The 16,421-nt window shown below is 40.0% G+C and overlaps 1 protein-coding gene across 1 annotated transcript in view; it reads left to right on the top strand.

Moving 5' to 3' along the window:
• LOC108289072 (wiskott-Aldrich syndrome protein homolog 1-like) overlaps positions 1–14,392 on the top strand; it is a 30,177-nt gene extending 15,785 nt beyond the window's left edge. The window contains exon 4 of the mRNA XM_017508332.2: positions 13,937–14,392. Coding sequence (XP_017363821.2) covers positions 13,937–13,945 — 9 coding nt within the window. The 3' untranslated portion in view covers positions 13,946–14,392. The remainder of the gene's footprint in view (positions 1–13,936) is intronic.
• Positions 14,393–16,421: the final 2,029 nt, after the last annotated feature.

The following is a 16,421-nucleotide window of genomic DNA, read 5'->3' on the forward strand; positions in this document are numbered from 1 at the left end:
CCTCCTAGGTTCAAGCAATTCTTCTGCCTCAGCCTCCAGAGTAGCTGGGACTACAGGCATATGCCACCATGCCCGGCTAGTTTTTGTATTTTTTTAGTAGAGACAGGGTTTCACCATATTGACCTGACTGGTCTTGAACTCCTGACCTTGTGATCCACCCACCTCGGCCTCACATAGTGCTGGGATTACAGGCATGAGCCACCGTGCCCAACCTTATTCCTTTCTTATTATGAAGACTTCTGTACTGTTTGTATGTGTTTTTAATGTACGTAAATGCTGTCTTTTATTAACTTTACATTTTTTACTTTTTAAAATTAGAATGATTTTTAAACATTGACTCATTTTCCTTTGTGTATCTATAGTCTGTTGCTTCTAACCAGTGCTTGGTGCTCCACAGTGGGAATTCATCATATTTTACCTATCCTCTCTTTCAGTGGTGGCCACCCAAATCCTTTCATTTTGCCTTTATCACAAGCAGTGCTGCGGTGAGCAGCCTTGTATATATCCTTTAGGGGCCTATGTGAGAATTTCTCTGGCATATGAACATCCAGGATCCGAATTCTGGGGTTGGAAAGCGACGGTAGGCTTATTTAGCCAGATCCTGCTTATTGCTCCCTAGAATAGCTGCACTGACTGTGTGTTCATCACAGTGCAAGAGTCTCCGTAGCCCCATGTCTCCACCAACACTGGGCATGTTTTTATCAATCGGGTAGCTTCAAAGTAGTATTTCACTGCTGTTTAATTTTCATTTCTCTGGTTACTGGTGGGTTGAGCATTTCAGTAAATTTGTTAGCATGTTGTTACATTGCCTATCATGACTTTGTTTACTTTTTTCTTGAGTTACTCTCATTTTCTTGTTGCCTTGCAAAACTTTCATGTTGCCTTGCAAAAACCAAGGTGGAAGGATGGCTTGAGCCGAGGAAGTTGAGGCTGCAGTGAGCCATGATCATGTTACTGTACTGTAGCCTGGGTGACAGAATGAGACCCTATCTCCAAAAGACAAAGAAGAGAAAGAGTAGATACAATTTGTTGCACCCTTAAGTGATCTTTCTGAGATGTAAATCTGGCCCTGTCACTTGCATAATCTCGATGTTAGTTGCCTGTACATTTTAGATATGGAAAACATTGTCTCCTAGAAATCTGAACAGAAATGTGTAATAATTTTGCCACACATTAATTCTTCTATATTCTCTTTATGGCTTTATTTTCCATCTTGAATCTATTTTGGTCTAATGATATTGAGTAGATACTTAATGTTATTATGTCAGTTTAGTATTATGTCAGTTTTTAAACTCATCTTTTCTTGATTTATGCTATGAACTTTATCATGTATTACGTTCTCATCAGTAGATGAGTCCGTTTCTGACTCTTGCTCTCTGTTCTGTTCTACTTGTTCATTTAAATGTTCTTGCTTGACATTGTTTCCAGGCAGTGGCTCTATAGTACATCAATGGATTTGGTTGGGACAGTCCCTCCCCTACCTCTACTTTTTTCCTCTTTCTCAACATTTATTTAGTTATTTGTGGACCTTTATTGTTCCATGTAGATTATAGAGGTTTTCAGAGATCCTCAGAAAACCCAACTGAAATCATAGTTGAGGTTAATTTGGGGGGAGAATTGATATTTTATGATAATAAACTATCCTTTCCAAAGGTATAGATATGTCTCTCCAATTATTCTTCTCATCTTATATGTTCTTTAGATTGATTTAAAACTTTTTATTTATATTTTTTATTAAGTGAGGTTATCAGTACTTTATAGCTTTTTATGCTGTTGTGAATTAAAACTTATTTTTCAATTCTATTTTTCTAGTGAGTTTTCCTTATCTGAAGAAATGCTCTTGATTTTAATCTGTTCACTGTACTGTGTTTCTCAAGAGCAGAGGCTGTGTCTTTTGTCTCTGTATTCCCAGTGTTTAAAACATCACATGGTAAGTGATCAATGAATGTTTGTTGAATGAATGAATGAAAGAGCAGGATACATAAAGCAGAATGGGCTGCTCCGATATTTGGGTCCATACAGAGGCTTCATGGGACCATCCACAACAGTTGCAGCAGACACCCCACCACAAGGACCAAGGGAAGGGGCAGTCTATTCCTTTACATGGCTGTCTTCCTAGGGGTGATCAATTAATTCCCCAAAGTGGCTCACTTAGCTTTAGTTGGTGTCTCCCCCAGTTTCCCTCAGACCACATAGATGTTTTTGAACATAGCCTTTTGCTGTCTGTTATGGCTTCTTCTGGGTACTCACTCTTGGCTCAAATTTACACATCCATTTTGGAAGCCTTCACTGGCAGACTTGTGGTCAGACTGAAAAGCTTGACTTGGGTCTCCAAGCCATAGTTATGAAGTACCATAGGATTGGTTGTCTTCCTGGTACTTTCTTCTCCTCAGAAGCAATGAATGAAATGAAGCAAGCACTAAGACCTGTTAACTGCTGAGCCCAGCTTGGATCCCCGAAAGCAGAAAAGGGAATTTAAATACCAAAATCCAGCTACCCTTAGGACTGGAGCAAGATTGGATACATAGGTATAGGTGCTTTTGGTATTGTTTGACAAAGACAAAGGCAACACACAGAGGAAAGTTAGGCTTTTAAAATTACAGTTCATTTATTGTACAAATCTTGTACTGAGTACAATCTAAAGGCCTTTCACAGCCTGGCTCCTGCCTTCATTCCAAGGCTCCCTCTTGGTCACTATCTTTTTCTGTCTCTACTGTACATGTTTTGTGCTCAAGCTGTACCTGATTGTTTGTCAAACCATTATATGCCAGTTATTTTTTATTCTTGGATCTTGCTAGACAGTATTCTCTGTGTGTAAAATGCTCTTCTTACCTTTCTCTATTTATCAAACCTCTACTAATTCTTTTCAATGATGAATTCATGTTACCTCATCTCTGAAATCCTTCCTGACTTCTCCAAATAGAATGGTTATCTTTCATTATGTGCCACCATAATATATTCAGTATAGCCTTCTGTTAGTACATTTTTAATGCTGTGATATTATAACTAATTTATTTTTATTTTCTTATCTGCTTATTTTCTATTGCAAGCTTATTAAGATTTGGGACCATACATTCTCTGTCTTTGTGACTCAAAACTGAGCATAACTTCTAACATAGAGTAGGTGATCAGTTAGTAAGTAATTTATAAGTTGAACAAATAATTGAGTAAGTTCACCATGTAAAGAATGAGATTTTCTTCCTATACTGGTCATGCGGTTTTAGACAAGGAATTAATCTTTCTATTTATCTATAAAACAAATTTATATATATATATATATATTTGCTCAATGTGCAGATGTTATATTAGTCATCTTGGGTTGCTGTAACCAAATCCCATGGGCTGATTGGCTCAAACAACACTTATTCCTCACAGTTCTGGAGGCTAGTAAGTCCAAGATCAAGAAGCCAATAGATTTGATTCATGATGGAGGCTCTCTGCCTAGCTTGTACATGGCTGCCTTCTCATATTCTGCAGAGAGGAAGGTCTAATATTTCTTCCTCTAGTTATAAGGGCACTAATTCCATCAAGGGGGATCTACTCTCCTAACCTCATCTAAACACAATTATTTTGCAAAGGCTCCACCTCCCGTTACCATCACATTGAGGTTGGAGCTTCATATATGAATGGGAGGGTGGGAGAAAGGACAAACATTCAGTTTATAACATATCTCATAAAACATTATGAATCTGGTTAAAATCTTTTCAAAAGAAATGTTCTAACTGTGGAGCCCAGATGAATGAACAATGAATCTTGCCATAAATATGACAGCAGTGAAACAGTTTCGAGGGCTCAGAAGAAGACAAGAAAATGTGAGAAAGTTTGGAACTTCCTAAAGACTTGTCGAATGGCTTTGACAAAAATGCTGATAGTGATGTGGACAATAAGGTCCAGGCTGAGGTGGTCTCAGATGGAGGTGAGAAACTTGTAGGGAACGGTAGCAAAGATGACTCTTGTTATGTTTTAGCAAAGTAACTGGTGGCATTTTGTCCCTGCCCTAGAGATTTGTGGAACTTTGAACTTGAGAGATATGACTTAGAGTATCTGGTGGGAGAAATTTCTCAGCAGCAAAGCATTAAAGAGGTGACTTGGGTGCTGTTAAAAGCATTCCATTTTAAAAGGGAAACAACATAAACGTTTGGATAATTTGCAGCCAGTTGATGCAGCAGAAAAGAAAAACATATTTTTTGAGGAGAAATCAAGCTGGCTGCAGAAATTTGCTTAAGTAACAAGAAGCCGAATATTAATCTCCAAGACAATGGGAAAAATGTCTCCAGGGCATGGGTCTTCATAGCAGCCCCTCCCATCACAGACCCTGAAGACTAGGAGGAAAAAATAGTTTGGGCTGGGCCCAGGGTTCCTGTGCTGTGTGCAGCCTAGGGACTTGGTGCCCTGCATCCCAGCTATTCCAGCCATTGCTAAAAGGGGCCAAGGTACAGCTCTGCCCATGGTTTCAGAGGATAGAAGCCCCAAACCTCAGCAGCTTTCTTGTGGTGTTGAGCCTGCAGGTGCACAGATACCAAGACTAGGTGGGAAGCTCCACCTAGATTTCAGTTGTATGGAAATGCCTGAATGCCCAGGCAAAAGTTTGCTGCAGGGGCAGGGTCTTCATGGAGAACCTCTGCTAGGGCAGTGTGGAAGGGAAATGTGGGGTCAGAGCCCCTACATAGAGTCCCTACTGGGGCACTGTCTAGTGGAGCCATGCGAAGAGGGCCACCGTCCACCAGACCCCAGAAGGGTAGATCCACTGGCAGCTTGTATCATGCACCTGGAAAAGTCACAGACACTCAATGACAGCCTGTGAAAGCAGCCAGGAGGGAGGCTGTACCCTGTGAAGCCACAGGGGTGGAGCTGCCTAAGATTCTGGGAAACTATGTCTTACATCGGCCTGACCTGGATGTGAGACATGGAGTCAAAGGAGACCATTTTGGAGCTTTAAAATTTGACTGCCCCACTGAATTTTGGACTTGCATGGGCCCTGTAACCCCTTTGTTTTGGCCAGTTTCTCCCATTTGGAATGGCTGTATTTACCCAATACCTGAACCCCCATTGTATCTAGGAAGTAACTAGCTTGCTTTTGATTTTGCAGGATCATAGGCAGAAGGGACTTGCCTTATCTCAGATGAGACTTTGGACTATGGACTTTTGGGTTAATGCTGAAATGAGTTAAGACTTTGGGGGACTGTTTGGAAGGCATGATTGATTTTGAAATGTGAGAACATGAGAGGGGCTGGGGCAGAATGACATGGTTTGGTTGTGTCTCCACCCAAATCTCAACTTGAATTGTATCTCCCAGAATTCCCATGTTTTGTGGGAGGGAGCCAGGGAGATGTAATTGAATCACAGGGCCCTGTCTTTGCCGGGGTATTTTCTTGATAGTGATTAAGTCTCAGGAGATCTGATGGGATTCAGGGGTTTCCACTTTTGCTTCTCTCTCATTTTCTCTTGCCACTGCCGTGTAAGAAGTACCTTTTGCCTACTGCCATGATTCTGAGGCCTCTCCAGCCATGTGCAACTGCACGTCTAATTAAACCTCTTTTTCTCCCCAGTCTTGGGTCTGTCTTTATCAGCAGTGTGAAAATGGACTAATACAATCTCCCTCTTCTTTGTACTAGTTTCTAGTTCATCTCTAATTTTTATGGTATTTGGGGGTGCTATTCATTGCAAGTTAGGGACTCACTCATTCTACTGTTCACTGCATACCAAGGTAATCTGTCAGGGTTTGGCTTTATATAAAAAACAAATGAGTCCAGTCACGATGGCTAACACCTCTAATCCCAGCACTTTGGGAGGCCAAGGTGGGCAGACTGCCTGATGTCAGGAGTTCAAGACCAGTCTGGCCAACATGGTGAAACCCAATCTCTACTAAAAATACAAAAGGTTAGCTGGGCATGGTGGCATGCACTTATAATCCCAGCTACTCAGGAGGCGGAGGCAGGGGAATTGCTTGAATCAGGGAGGTGGAGGTTGCAGTGAGCTGAGATCGCATCACTGTACTCCAGCCTGGGCGACAGAGTGAGACTCCACATAAAAAAAAAAAAAAAAAAAAAAAAAAAAGAAAAAAAGGAATCCCTAGAACATACAAATTAAGATTATTCAATAAAAGGAGACAGTCATTACCCTTTAACCTCTGAAAGAAAACTGCAGGTAAGCATCAAGCTAACCCTGAGATAGGAAAGAGTAGAAATTCCCACACTCAGTAAATTGTAGGACATTAGGTAATTATTGGTGGGGAGTATATTTGAGTGGGGAACTGAATTTCAACTGACTTTTATCCTTGAAGATGGTACTTCTGTTTTCTCAAGATAGAAGATTATGAAAATTGCATCTGAACAACAAGTTGTATTAGCATAAATTCTAGAAGAAACTGAGAAAGCAAGGCTAGCTTGAAGAAAATTTATGCCCCTCACATTTCCCTTCTGAATTAGAGAATAGAATTGAATAGCAAAATTGTAACCTACCTTTCAGAGATATATTGCATAGTAAAGTATATTTTGCAAACTTTTATACCTTCTATTCTTATTTTTCTATTGCCCTATTTTAAAATCTATCTTGAATTTAATTTTATCTTATTAATTGTATGTGTCTCTGTTTATTTATGAATAATATTGTATTCTTTTTGGTATCAGATGAGAACCCAATACACACAAATACATACTGATACATACAGAGATGTTTATACTGCCTCTTAGTCGGAAAAGAGAGAGTTCCAAGAATTCCTGTGTTGAGGGCTTAAAACCAAATATTTTTAATATTTTTTCTATTTGAAAGAAGCTAGAAAACACGTATTACATCTTTTTTTTGTATCTCACCTGTTTTAGACTCAAATCTCCTGTTATTGAAAGAGTAAGTTGTATCCTTGTCTACTGCCTCTTCTTCTGATAGACGTAATATAAGACACAACCCAGTAACAGCCTGCTGTTTATTTTCAACACAGAAATGGCCTTACTTCAGCTCTTATTGGTCTAACTCTGTCCTTCCTTTTTGCCAATATAAAGTCTTTGGCCTTATCCCTCATCGCACTTCCTCAGTGTCTATTTCTTGAGGCGTTTCATCCACTGTCAAAGTCCCTAGTCAGTGATTGTTCTTAGGTATGAGTACTCTCTTCCATCCTAATCCATGTTATCCCAGTTATCTTCCAAAAGGCAGCCTCTGCTTCTATAGCAGCACAAAGGTTTCCTCCCCTCTTCTTGATGGTGAACCCAGAGAACCCTATTGTCTCTGTGGCCCTAGGCTTCCACTTACCCTGCCCTTAGCTCTGTGGCAGTGGAAAGGTTATGCTAGCAAAAGAGGGCAGGAGTGATCCACCACATCCAGTCATCCTAGGGGATTGGTTCCAGGACCCTTCACAGCCACCCCAGATACCAAAATCCCCAGATGCTCAAGTCTCTGAAATAAAACGGCTTAGCCTATAACCTATGCACATCCTCCTGTACACTTTAAGACATCTCTGGATTAATATCTAGTGCAATGTAAATCCTAAGAAAATAGTTGTTATACAGTGGTGTTTAGCAATAATAACAAGCAAAAAAGTCACATGTTCAATACAGACACAACCATCCATTTTCTTTTCCTGAATATTTTTGATCCATTGTTGGTTGAAGCTATGATGTGGAACCTGTGGATAAGGAGGGCTGACTGTATAGTTATGTCACATTTTTAACTGCCAATGCACAGAGGCACAGAATGGAAGAGAGAAAAATGGAGACAAGAATAAAGATGAGGCCTGCGTGGTGGCTCATGCCTGTAATCCCAGCACTTTGGGAGGCGGAGGCGGAAGGATCACTTGAGCCCAGGAGTATAAGACTAGCTTGGTAAACATAGTGAGATCCCATCTCTGTTTAAAAAAATTTTTTTTTTCTTTTTGAGACAGAGTGTCGCTCTGTTGCTCAGGCTGGAGTGCAGTGGCACAATCTTGGCTCACTGCAGCCTTTACCTTTTGGGTTCGAGCAGTCCTCCTGTCTCAGCCTTCTGAGTAGCTGGGACTATAGGCACCGGCCACCACTTCTGGCTATTTTTTGTATTTTTAATAGAGGTGGGGTTTCACCACGTTGGCCAGGCTGGTCTTGAACTCCTGACCTCAAATGATCCACTTACCTCAGCCTCCCAAAGTGCTGGGGTTACAGGTGTGAGCCACTGTACCAGGCCAGATTTTTTTTTTTTTTAAAGAATGAAGATAATAGGAAGGGAGGTGCCATTCACTTCAGCAGAAACATCCTTCTATTTCCCTTGTAATACAAACATTCCCACCTCTGTGACTTTCTCAGGAGAGGGATACTGAAGATGTTAAAGTTTAAAACAAGACATTAAAAGAAAATCAGGACAGTTTAATCCTATCTGTTAGAGATGGTCGAACAACTCCAAAGAAGTGATGACTTAACATATTTCTAGATCCAGGTAGTGGCCGACTGGGGCCAGCATCCTCCCAGTTACCCGGGCTACCAACCAAAGTGACTGAACCCTTGCTTGAGATTGCCAGCATTTGTGATTCCATCACTGTGCATAAATTCAAGATAGGATCCTAATTGCTATGGGTTATAAAATGGACTCTGTGCCCCCCGAAAACTTGGCATACTTAGATGGAAATGGAAAAATAGTTTTCTAAAACATTCTGTTGCCTTATTATTTGTACCCCTAGGAAGGTGTGATTAATGTGGAACAGAATGGCAAAGAAAGGCTCTATTGAAGGGGTGAGCCTCGAGCTGCACCTGGGTGGAAGTGTGGGTGGCCGTGGGAGTTCTGGGCCACTCATCAATCCCATGTCTGCCACACACACACACACCTGACAGTAGGAAAAGCAGCATTTTGGAAAAGGGGAAGATATCAACTCAGGTATGTGTGGAGGTGGTAGAAGGTGTTATTACCTGGAACAGCCTTCACCCTTTAGGCCCAAATCAACCTCCACCTCCACCGGGACGTTTTTGCACAATTTGTTTCTTTGACAAACTCACCAGAGCACATGCAGATTTGGTCCTCAATCAGAAACATATTTTCTATTTCTAGTTCCTAAAGGAAATGTAAGTTTTGTACTTGGCAGAAGCTATAGCACCATCTTGTGGACATGAATGCATTGGATCACAAGCTTGCTCTGAAAATTTTAGTCATCTTTAAAAAAAAGTCAATCTTGATATGCCTTCTTAGCTCTAAATCACTCTTGGAATGCACAATCTATTAGTGGCAAAAGACTTCTTATATGCTCTAATTCTATGAGGGTGGAGTTAGCATTATCCACCAGTGGCAGCTATCTTTCTGTTTTGCTTTTGGGATAGGGTCTCATTCTCTCACCCAGACTGGAGTGCGGTGGTGTGATCATAGCTCACTGCAGCCTTGAACTCCCAGACTCAAGCAATTCTCCTGAGTCAGCCTCCCGAGTGGCATAGTGTGCCACTATACCTGGCTAATTTTTTTTTACAGATGGGGTCTCTCTATGTTGCCCAGGCCGACAGAGGCAGCTTTCTTTTTTTTTTTTAGAATAATTACCATACTTAGGATCCTATATTCTCCCCAGCTCAGACTCATTTCTTTTAGGATGTGTGTCCTCAGGTTTGGATTTTAACCATGTCCCAAGGCATCTTGGCTTCTTTGAAGTTAACACAGTCACTCTAAGCCCCTAACAAAATAAAGGAACAATCACTGGGTGCTAATGTTCTTTTCTGTCTCCACTGGTGAATCAGACATCTCTCTTCTTAAGCAATAGAGTCCATTGACACAGGGCTTGGGAAAAGGAGGTCCCTTCATTATTAAGAACCTAAAGCATTTGATTGGGAGCTCACAGAAGAACTGGAAAAGAGGCTGAGACAGGAGGATCACTTGAATCCAGGAGTTCCAGGTTGCAATGAACTGCAATCACACCACTACACTCTAGCCCGTCTCAAAAAAAAAAAAAAGTCCCTGGAAAAAGGTTTTCTTTAGAATCATGCAGTCATTGAATCATTTAATAATGAGTCATTTAAATGGCAGTAGTATACCCTCCAGTGGAGGAAAAAAAATGTCCAATGTTCTCAACTTCTTATCCCTAGCTTGATCTGCATCAAACATGGAATTCATGTGAAGCTTTGGGGATTCACTAGGCTCCTCTCTGAACAGCTTCAGCCTTGATTAGAATATGAGGCTGGTGTGAATTTTTCAAATATTAAAACTCTGTGTTTTTCTTCAAAAATATTTTGAAAAAGTTACACATTGACATGCTTCAAAAGCTAAAAGTACTGAAGTTAAATCTCTCCCTCCACACATTTCCCGGCTATCCAACTATCTTCCCTCAAGGCACCAATATTATAAGTTGTTGGTGAAATGCTTCTGAAAATATTTTGGACTTATAGGAAATATGTTACTTCAATGATAGTCCACAAAATATTTCAAAACTTGCATATTTCACTTAAGAATATAGGTTGAAGATTGTTCTATACTAGTACACAAAGAGCTTCCTTATTTATTTTTCAGCTGTACAAGATTTTATGAATGGGTGTAGTCTCCTATTGAGGTTTTTTCCAGTACTTTGGCAGTACAAACAATGCTGCAGTGAATAACCTTTACATCTGTTGCTTAGCACACATGCCATTGTACCTGTGGCATATATTCCTGGAAGTAGAATTGCTGTGTCAAATGGTGCATTTGTAATTGTGGGAGAATTTGGTAAAATGTTGTCCATGGAGGTCATTTATACCAAATACAGCAATGTATGACACTCCATGCCCTCACTAACTATATGTTTTTTAAAACCTTTTTTTTTTTTTTTTGAAACAGGGTCTCACTCTGTTACCCAGGCTGGAGTGCAGTGGTGTAACTACAGCTCACTGCAGCCTCAACTTCCCAGGCTCAAGTAATCCTCCCTACCCAGCCTCCAAAGGCAAGCACCACCATGCATGGTTATTTTTTACTTTTTGTAAAGTCTCCCTATGTTGCCCAGGTAATCTTGATCTCCTGGGCTCAAGTGATCCTCCCACTTCAGCCTCCCAAAGTGCTAAAATTACAGGCATGAGCCACCACATCCAACGTTTAAAACTTTTTGACTTTGCTAATGTGATAGGTGAAAGATTATATTTCATTGGTTATGGTTGTCATTTTTGCAATGTCCTTTTTATGAATTTGGTTATAGGAACCCCAATTTTTCCTGATACCTGGCCACCTAGTCAGTTTTCTTTCTCCAGAGCTATTTTGGCAAATATATTAATTTAAAAAAAAATGAAGTTTTATGAATAGATATCAAATTTCAATCGACGTTCACAATTTTTTTTTGTTCTCCCTTTCCTACTTATCCCCAGTAGTGGACTTGCCATGAAGCTAGAAAAGCTTAAGCTTAGAGCCCCTTCCAAGAGCCCCTTCCAAAGTTCTGAACTAGTTTTGTACTCATAAATTCTTTTTCTTAAAGAAACTGCCCCAAATTGTATAACTTCAGGCCTAGATATGCCTCTGCTTGTCACCGTCTTCCCTGTTTTCAACCTCTCTCTTCTTAGTTTCTTCTGTATTCCTCTAGAATGACTTTACTCATTTATAAGCACATCCAAGTAGAGCTTATCCACCCACTTTTTTTTTCTTGCCTTTCTGAATGGATCTTGGAGATTTTTCTATATAAGATCCAGAAACCATCCTACTGTTTACTGTTTGTTGATAATTTCGTGGCATTTCATTGTATGAAGACACTGGTCTTTACTTAATCAGTCCTGTATTGGTGGAACTTAGTGGGCATTTGTTTTGTTTGTTTTTTGCATTAAAAAAAGCTCCTGGAAGGTTTCAGAGACTTAAGTGGCAGCTAAAAGCCTGGTTTGATTGTAGGTTTCAGAAGAGATAAGGCTTAAAATACATGAAATTGTTGGGGGAGCCCTAGCCTCCCTTTTTCCACACCCTCTTCAGGTATCTAGGACTCTAAGTCTTATAAAACAGAACACTTATTACCTGCTAGTCACAACCTAGCTATATGAACATATACATCTGCATGGGAAGTTTATCTGTGATTGTGAAACCAAAGACTGTCTTGCTAAAGACATTCTGAATATCTGAAGGCAGGAGGGAGAGATAATTGTAAGGCTTTGGGTGCCTCTAAAATCCTATTGGATAATTGTTGGCTTCAAAAAGGACAAATACCTTCTGAGATCATGTTATTCTGTCAGTGGCATTGCTACAGCCTGCTAACTGACTTTTACCGCCAACATGCTCACATTTTGTTTTGCCATATCTGATGGGGAAGTGTTGAGCCACCCAGCCATGGAGTACTGGATGTCTTCTGCAAGCCGGAAAAGTCTACTACTTAGTATTTTAACCCTTCATCCACTTAATTTTATATATATATATNTAAATGTGAATAATACTATCTCCCCCAGGAATACTGAAAAATTGGGTAATAAAGGCAAATGTTTTGGTGCAAAGGAGCACAGGACTTATTTATTTTTTTTTGAGACAGAGTCTCCCTCTGTAACCCAGGCTGGAGTCCAGTGGTGCAATCTCGGCTCATGGCAACCTCCGTCTCTCAGGTTCAAGTGATTTCTCTGCCTCAGCCTCCCAAGTAGCTGCTATTAAAGGAATGCCCTACCACGCCCAACTAATTTTTGTATTTTTAGTAGAGATGGTGTGTCACCACGTTAGCAAGGCTGGTCTGGAACTCCTGCCCTCAAATGATCCACCCACCTTGGCCCCCGAAAGTGCTGGGATTACAGGCACGCGCCACCATGCCCAGCTAATTTTTCGTATTTTTAGTAGAGATGGGGTTTCACCATGTTGACCAGGATGGTCTTGATCTCTTGACCTCGTGATCCACCCGCCTTGGCCCCCGAAAGTGCTGGGAGTACAGGCTTGAGCCACCATGACTGGCCTTTCATCCGCTTTAGCATCATCACTTCCTTTCTTTTCTTCCAGTTCCATGCGGACACCATGGGAACCACATTTTGGATAGCTGGAAATTCAGCTTTTTTATTCTCTTTATCCCCTTAAAGAGATAAAGATCCTCACTTTTGGGAACCCACTTTTTGGGAAGAAAGGATAATATACCTGTCCGATTTGGTTACCTCAAATCCAATCCTGTTGCCCAGTATTACCTTTTGTTCTTATGTCATTCTTTGGCTCTTCCCTAGAACTCTCTTCCTTGGGACTAAATTGTAGTGGGTTTTAGTTTAAGGGACCACATTCATTTTTTTAAATTCAATATTTGTGGGTACATAGCAGGTATATATCCTTCATTTCTTTTATAAGGAATCAGGTAAATAATACACAGAGAAAGTAAGGAAGGAAAAAACAAAGGTGAGATAAGAGAATAGATGGATCTCAATGCTTATGATTAAGAATAACTTTTAGTAGTTCTTTTTAGCTTACAAAGTTCTATGTCTATTACCCTTTGCGAAGCTCGCATTTCCTTGAAATAGATATGGTGGTGTCTTATCGCCATTTTATAGACAGGGAAGCAAAACAAGGATAAGGCTAATCATGGCACACCTGAATTCAGGCTGATAGGATTTCCCAACATCTTGAGGCTTGATGGTTCAGGGCCGACGTTGTCTGGGTCCCTCAGAAGGTGATCAGGGGCAGTAGCAGTTTCAGAATTTTGGTACTGAAATGGCGGATAGGAGATTTGTCTTGAAGCTCTATTTGGATTGTATTTCAGATAAAATTGAAAAAAAAATCTATTGTCTGTATCTATGGAGGTGCTGATGATGCAGATCTGTGGAGGAGGCGGAAGTCTCTTGGTCCCTCCTCTTCTTTTGAGTTTTCTTATTGGCTGGAAGAGGCAGAGAGCTGGAAACCCAGAACCTCTGTTTCCCTGTAGGACAGGCTGCTAGATATTTATCAAAAGTGTTCCTCTTATGCTGAGTACATGGACCACATTTATCAGAATCACTTGCATTTTTATGGCAATGTGACCAAGTTTTAGCCAATGGGATGTGAGCAGAAATGAAGAGTCCAATTTTGGGCCAGGCCACTGAAACTTTCATGCTTTCTCTCCTTTCAGCACACATGACAATCAGGGAACCATGTGGAAATCATCCATGAGGTATAAGGACACTGGGTCCCTGAATCACCAATTGATGGCATGATGTCTGCTGGTCAGGAAAATCTCCTCTGAACAAGGAATGAACATTGGTTTACTGTAAAATTTTCAAATAATGTAGTATTCTTTCCCATGGTTCAATCTACATTTTGAGAGGTCTCTTCTTTAACTCTTTAATGTGTATTATTTTAAACGTTTTTTCATACTCTAGTATTTGCCTCTATGTATATTCTCACACATACACATATCTAGGTAGGTTTTCAAGTGAATGAGAAAGCACAGTATCAATATAACTTTGTTTTCTCACTTAACATTTAATGAAAATTTTGCTTATGGTTAATATTAGTTTATATGTAAATTGTATATTAATATCAAACTATTAGATGCTAATATATTAATAAAACGTATTTATATTAAGAGTTGCAAAATACTTCATGGTATATATTTGCAATGTTTTATTTAATAACCTCATTATTGATATTAGGTTATTTATCAATATTACAAATATTGCTTATGCTTAAAACATATTTACATGTATATATTTATGCATATGGAAATATTTCTGTAGGATATGTTCTTAGAATTGGAATTGCTGCATCAAAAGGTGTGCAAATTTTATTTTTTGAGTCAGGACACAGTGGCTCATGCCTGTAATCCCAGCACTTTGGGAAACTGAGGAGAGAGACAGCTTGAGCCCAGGAATTCAATACCAGCCTGAGCAACACAGTGAGACCCTATCTCTACCAAACAACAACAACAAAATTAGCTAGGCATGGTGGCTTGCACCTGTAGTCCTAGCTACTCAGGAGGCTGAAGTCGGAGGATATCTTGAGCTCAGGATTCTGAGGCTGCAGTGAGCTATGATTGCATCACTGTACTCCAGTCTGGGCAATAGAGTGAAACCCTGTCTCTGAAAAATCAAAACAAAACAAAAAATTTAGTTTTTGAAGAGATAGGACCAAATTTCCCCCAAATCTATTAAGACTGTGGGGAAATATCCACTTGCCTACATGTTTAACGATGCTAGAAAGTATCCAGCTTTTCATTTTTGTCCATTTAATGGGCAAACAGTGGTATCTTGTGCTTTAAAATATATTACTTACTAGAGAAGCTATACATCTTTGATTATATTTATTATTGTCTACTGTTAATAGTTCATTTGTCTCTACTTTTATCTATTATTTTTTCCAATACAAAACTGATTTGCATATTATTATTTTGTTTGTTATATATATGAGGGACCACATTAGCCATATTTTTATCATTTTCTTAAAGCTGCTTTTATTTTGTGTGTATGTGGTAAAGATGGTGGCCTTTTCAAGTGTGTATTTTTGTTTGTTTGGTTTTTTTTTGCCACGTGCAGTGGCTCATGCCTATAATCCCAGCACTTTGGGAGGTCAAGGCAGGTGGATCACCTGAGGTCACGCATTTGACACCAGCCTGGCCAACATAGTGAAACCCCATCTCTATTAAAAATATGAACAATTAGCCGGGCATGGTGGCAGGCACCTGTAATTCCAGGTACTCAGGAGACTGAGGCAGGAGAATCGCTTGAATGCGAGAGGCAGAGGTTGCAGTGAGCCAAGATCGTGCCATTGCACTCCAGCCTGGGCAACAACAGCAAAACTCCATCTCAAATAAAATAAAAGTTTTATTTTTTTAATTGACAAAATTGTATACAGTAGATGTACCATGTATGAAATGATGTTTTGAAATGTACGTACATTGTGGCATGGCTAAATTGGGCAAATTACCATATGAATTATCTAACATACTTGTCATTTATGTGGTGAGAACACTTCAAGTCTACTTTCTTAACATTTTTCACAAATGCAATATATTGTTATTAACTGTCATTACCAAGTTGTACAAGAGATCTCAAGGCTGATTTTCTTGAACCTTACCTAGCTCTTCACAGAAAAAGATTCTGTAAGTCCAGGCTAGAGGGAGGCCATATGATCAGTGGTTATGGGCATGGTCTTTGGAGTCAGGCTGACCTGGATTAGAGTCCAGGTTATGTCAGATACTTGCTGTGTGACCATAGAAAACTTTCTTACTATCTCTGTACCTCTATCTCTTTTTTTCTTTTTGTTAAAAAAAATAATAAAAGTACTAATTCGTAGAAGTGTTATGAAGTTTAGACAGGATAATGATGCATGTACCTTAGCATAATACTTGACATTTAATAAGCTCTCAACAAATACAAGCTCTTACAGGACAGGTGCTGTGGCTCATGCCTGTAATCCCAGCACTTTGGGAGGCCGAGGCAGGCGGATCACAAGGTCAGGAGTTTGAGACCAGCCTGGCCAACGTAGTGAATCCCCGTCTCTACTAAATATACAAAAATTAACCGGGCATGGTGGCACAGATCTGTAATCCCAGCTACTCAGGAGGCTGAGGCAGGAGAATCCCTTGAACCCTCGAGGCGGAGGTTGCAGTAAGCGAA

Source organism: Cebus imitator, unplaced genomic scaffold (assembly GCF_001604975.1).
Source record: "Cebus imitator isolate Cc_AM_T3 unplaced genomic scaffold, Cebus_imitator-1.0 Scaffold390, whole genome shotgun sequence".
Classification (NCBI taxonomy): domain Eukaryota; kingdom Metazoa; phylum Chordata; class Mammalia; order Primates; family Cebidae; genus Cebus; species Cebus imitator.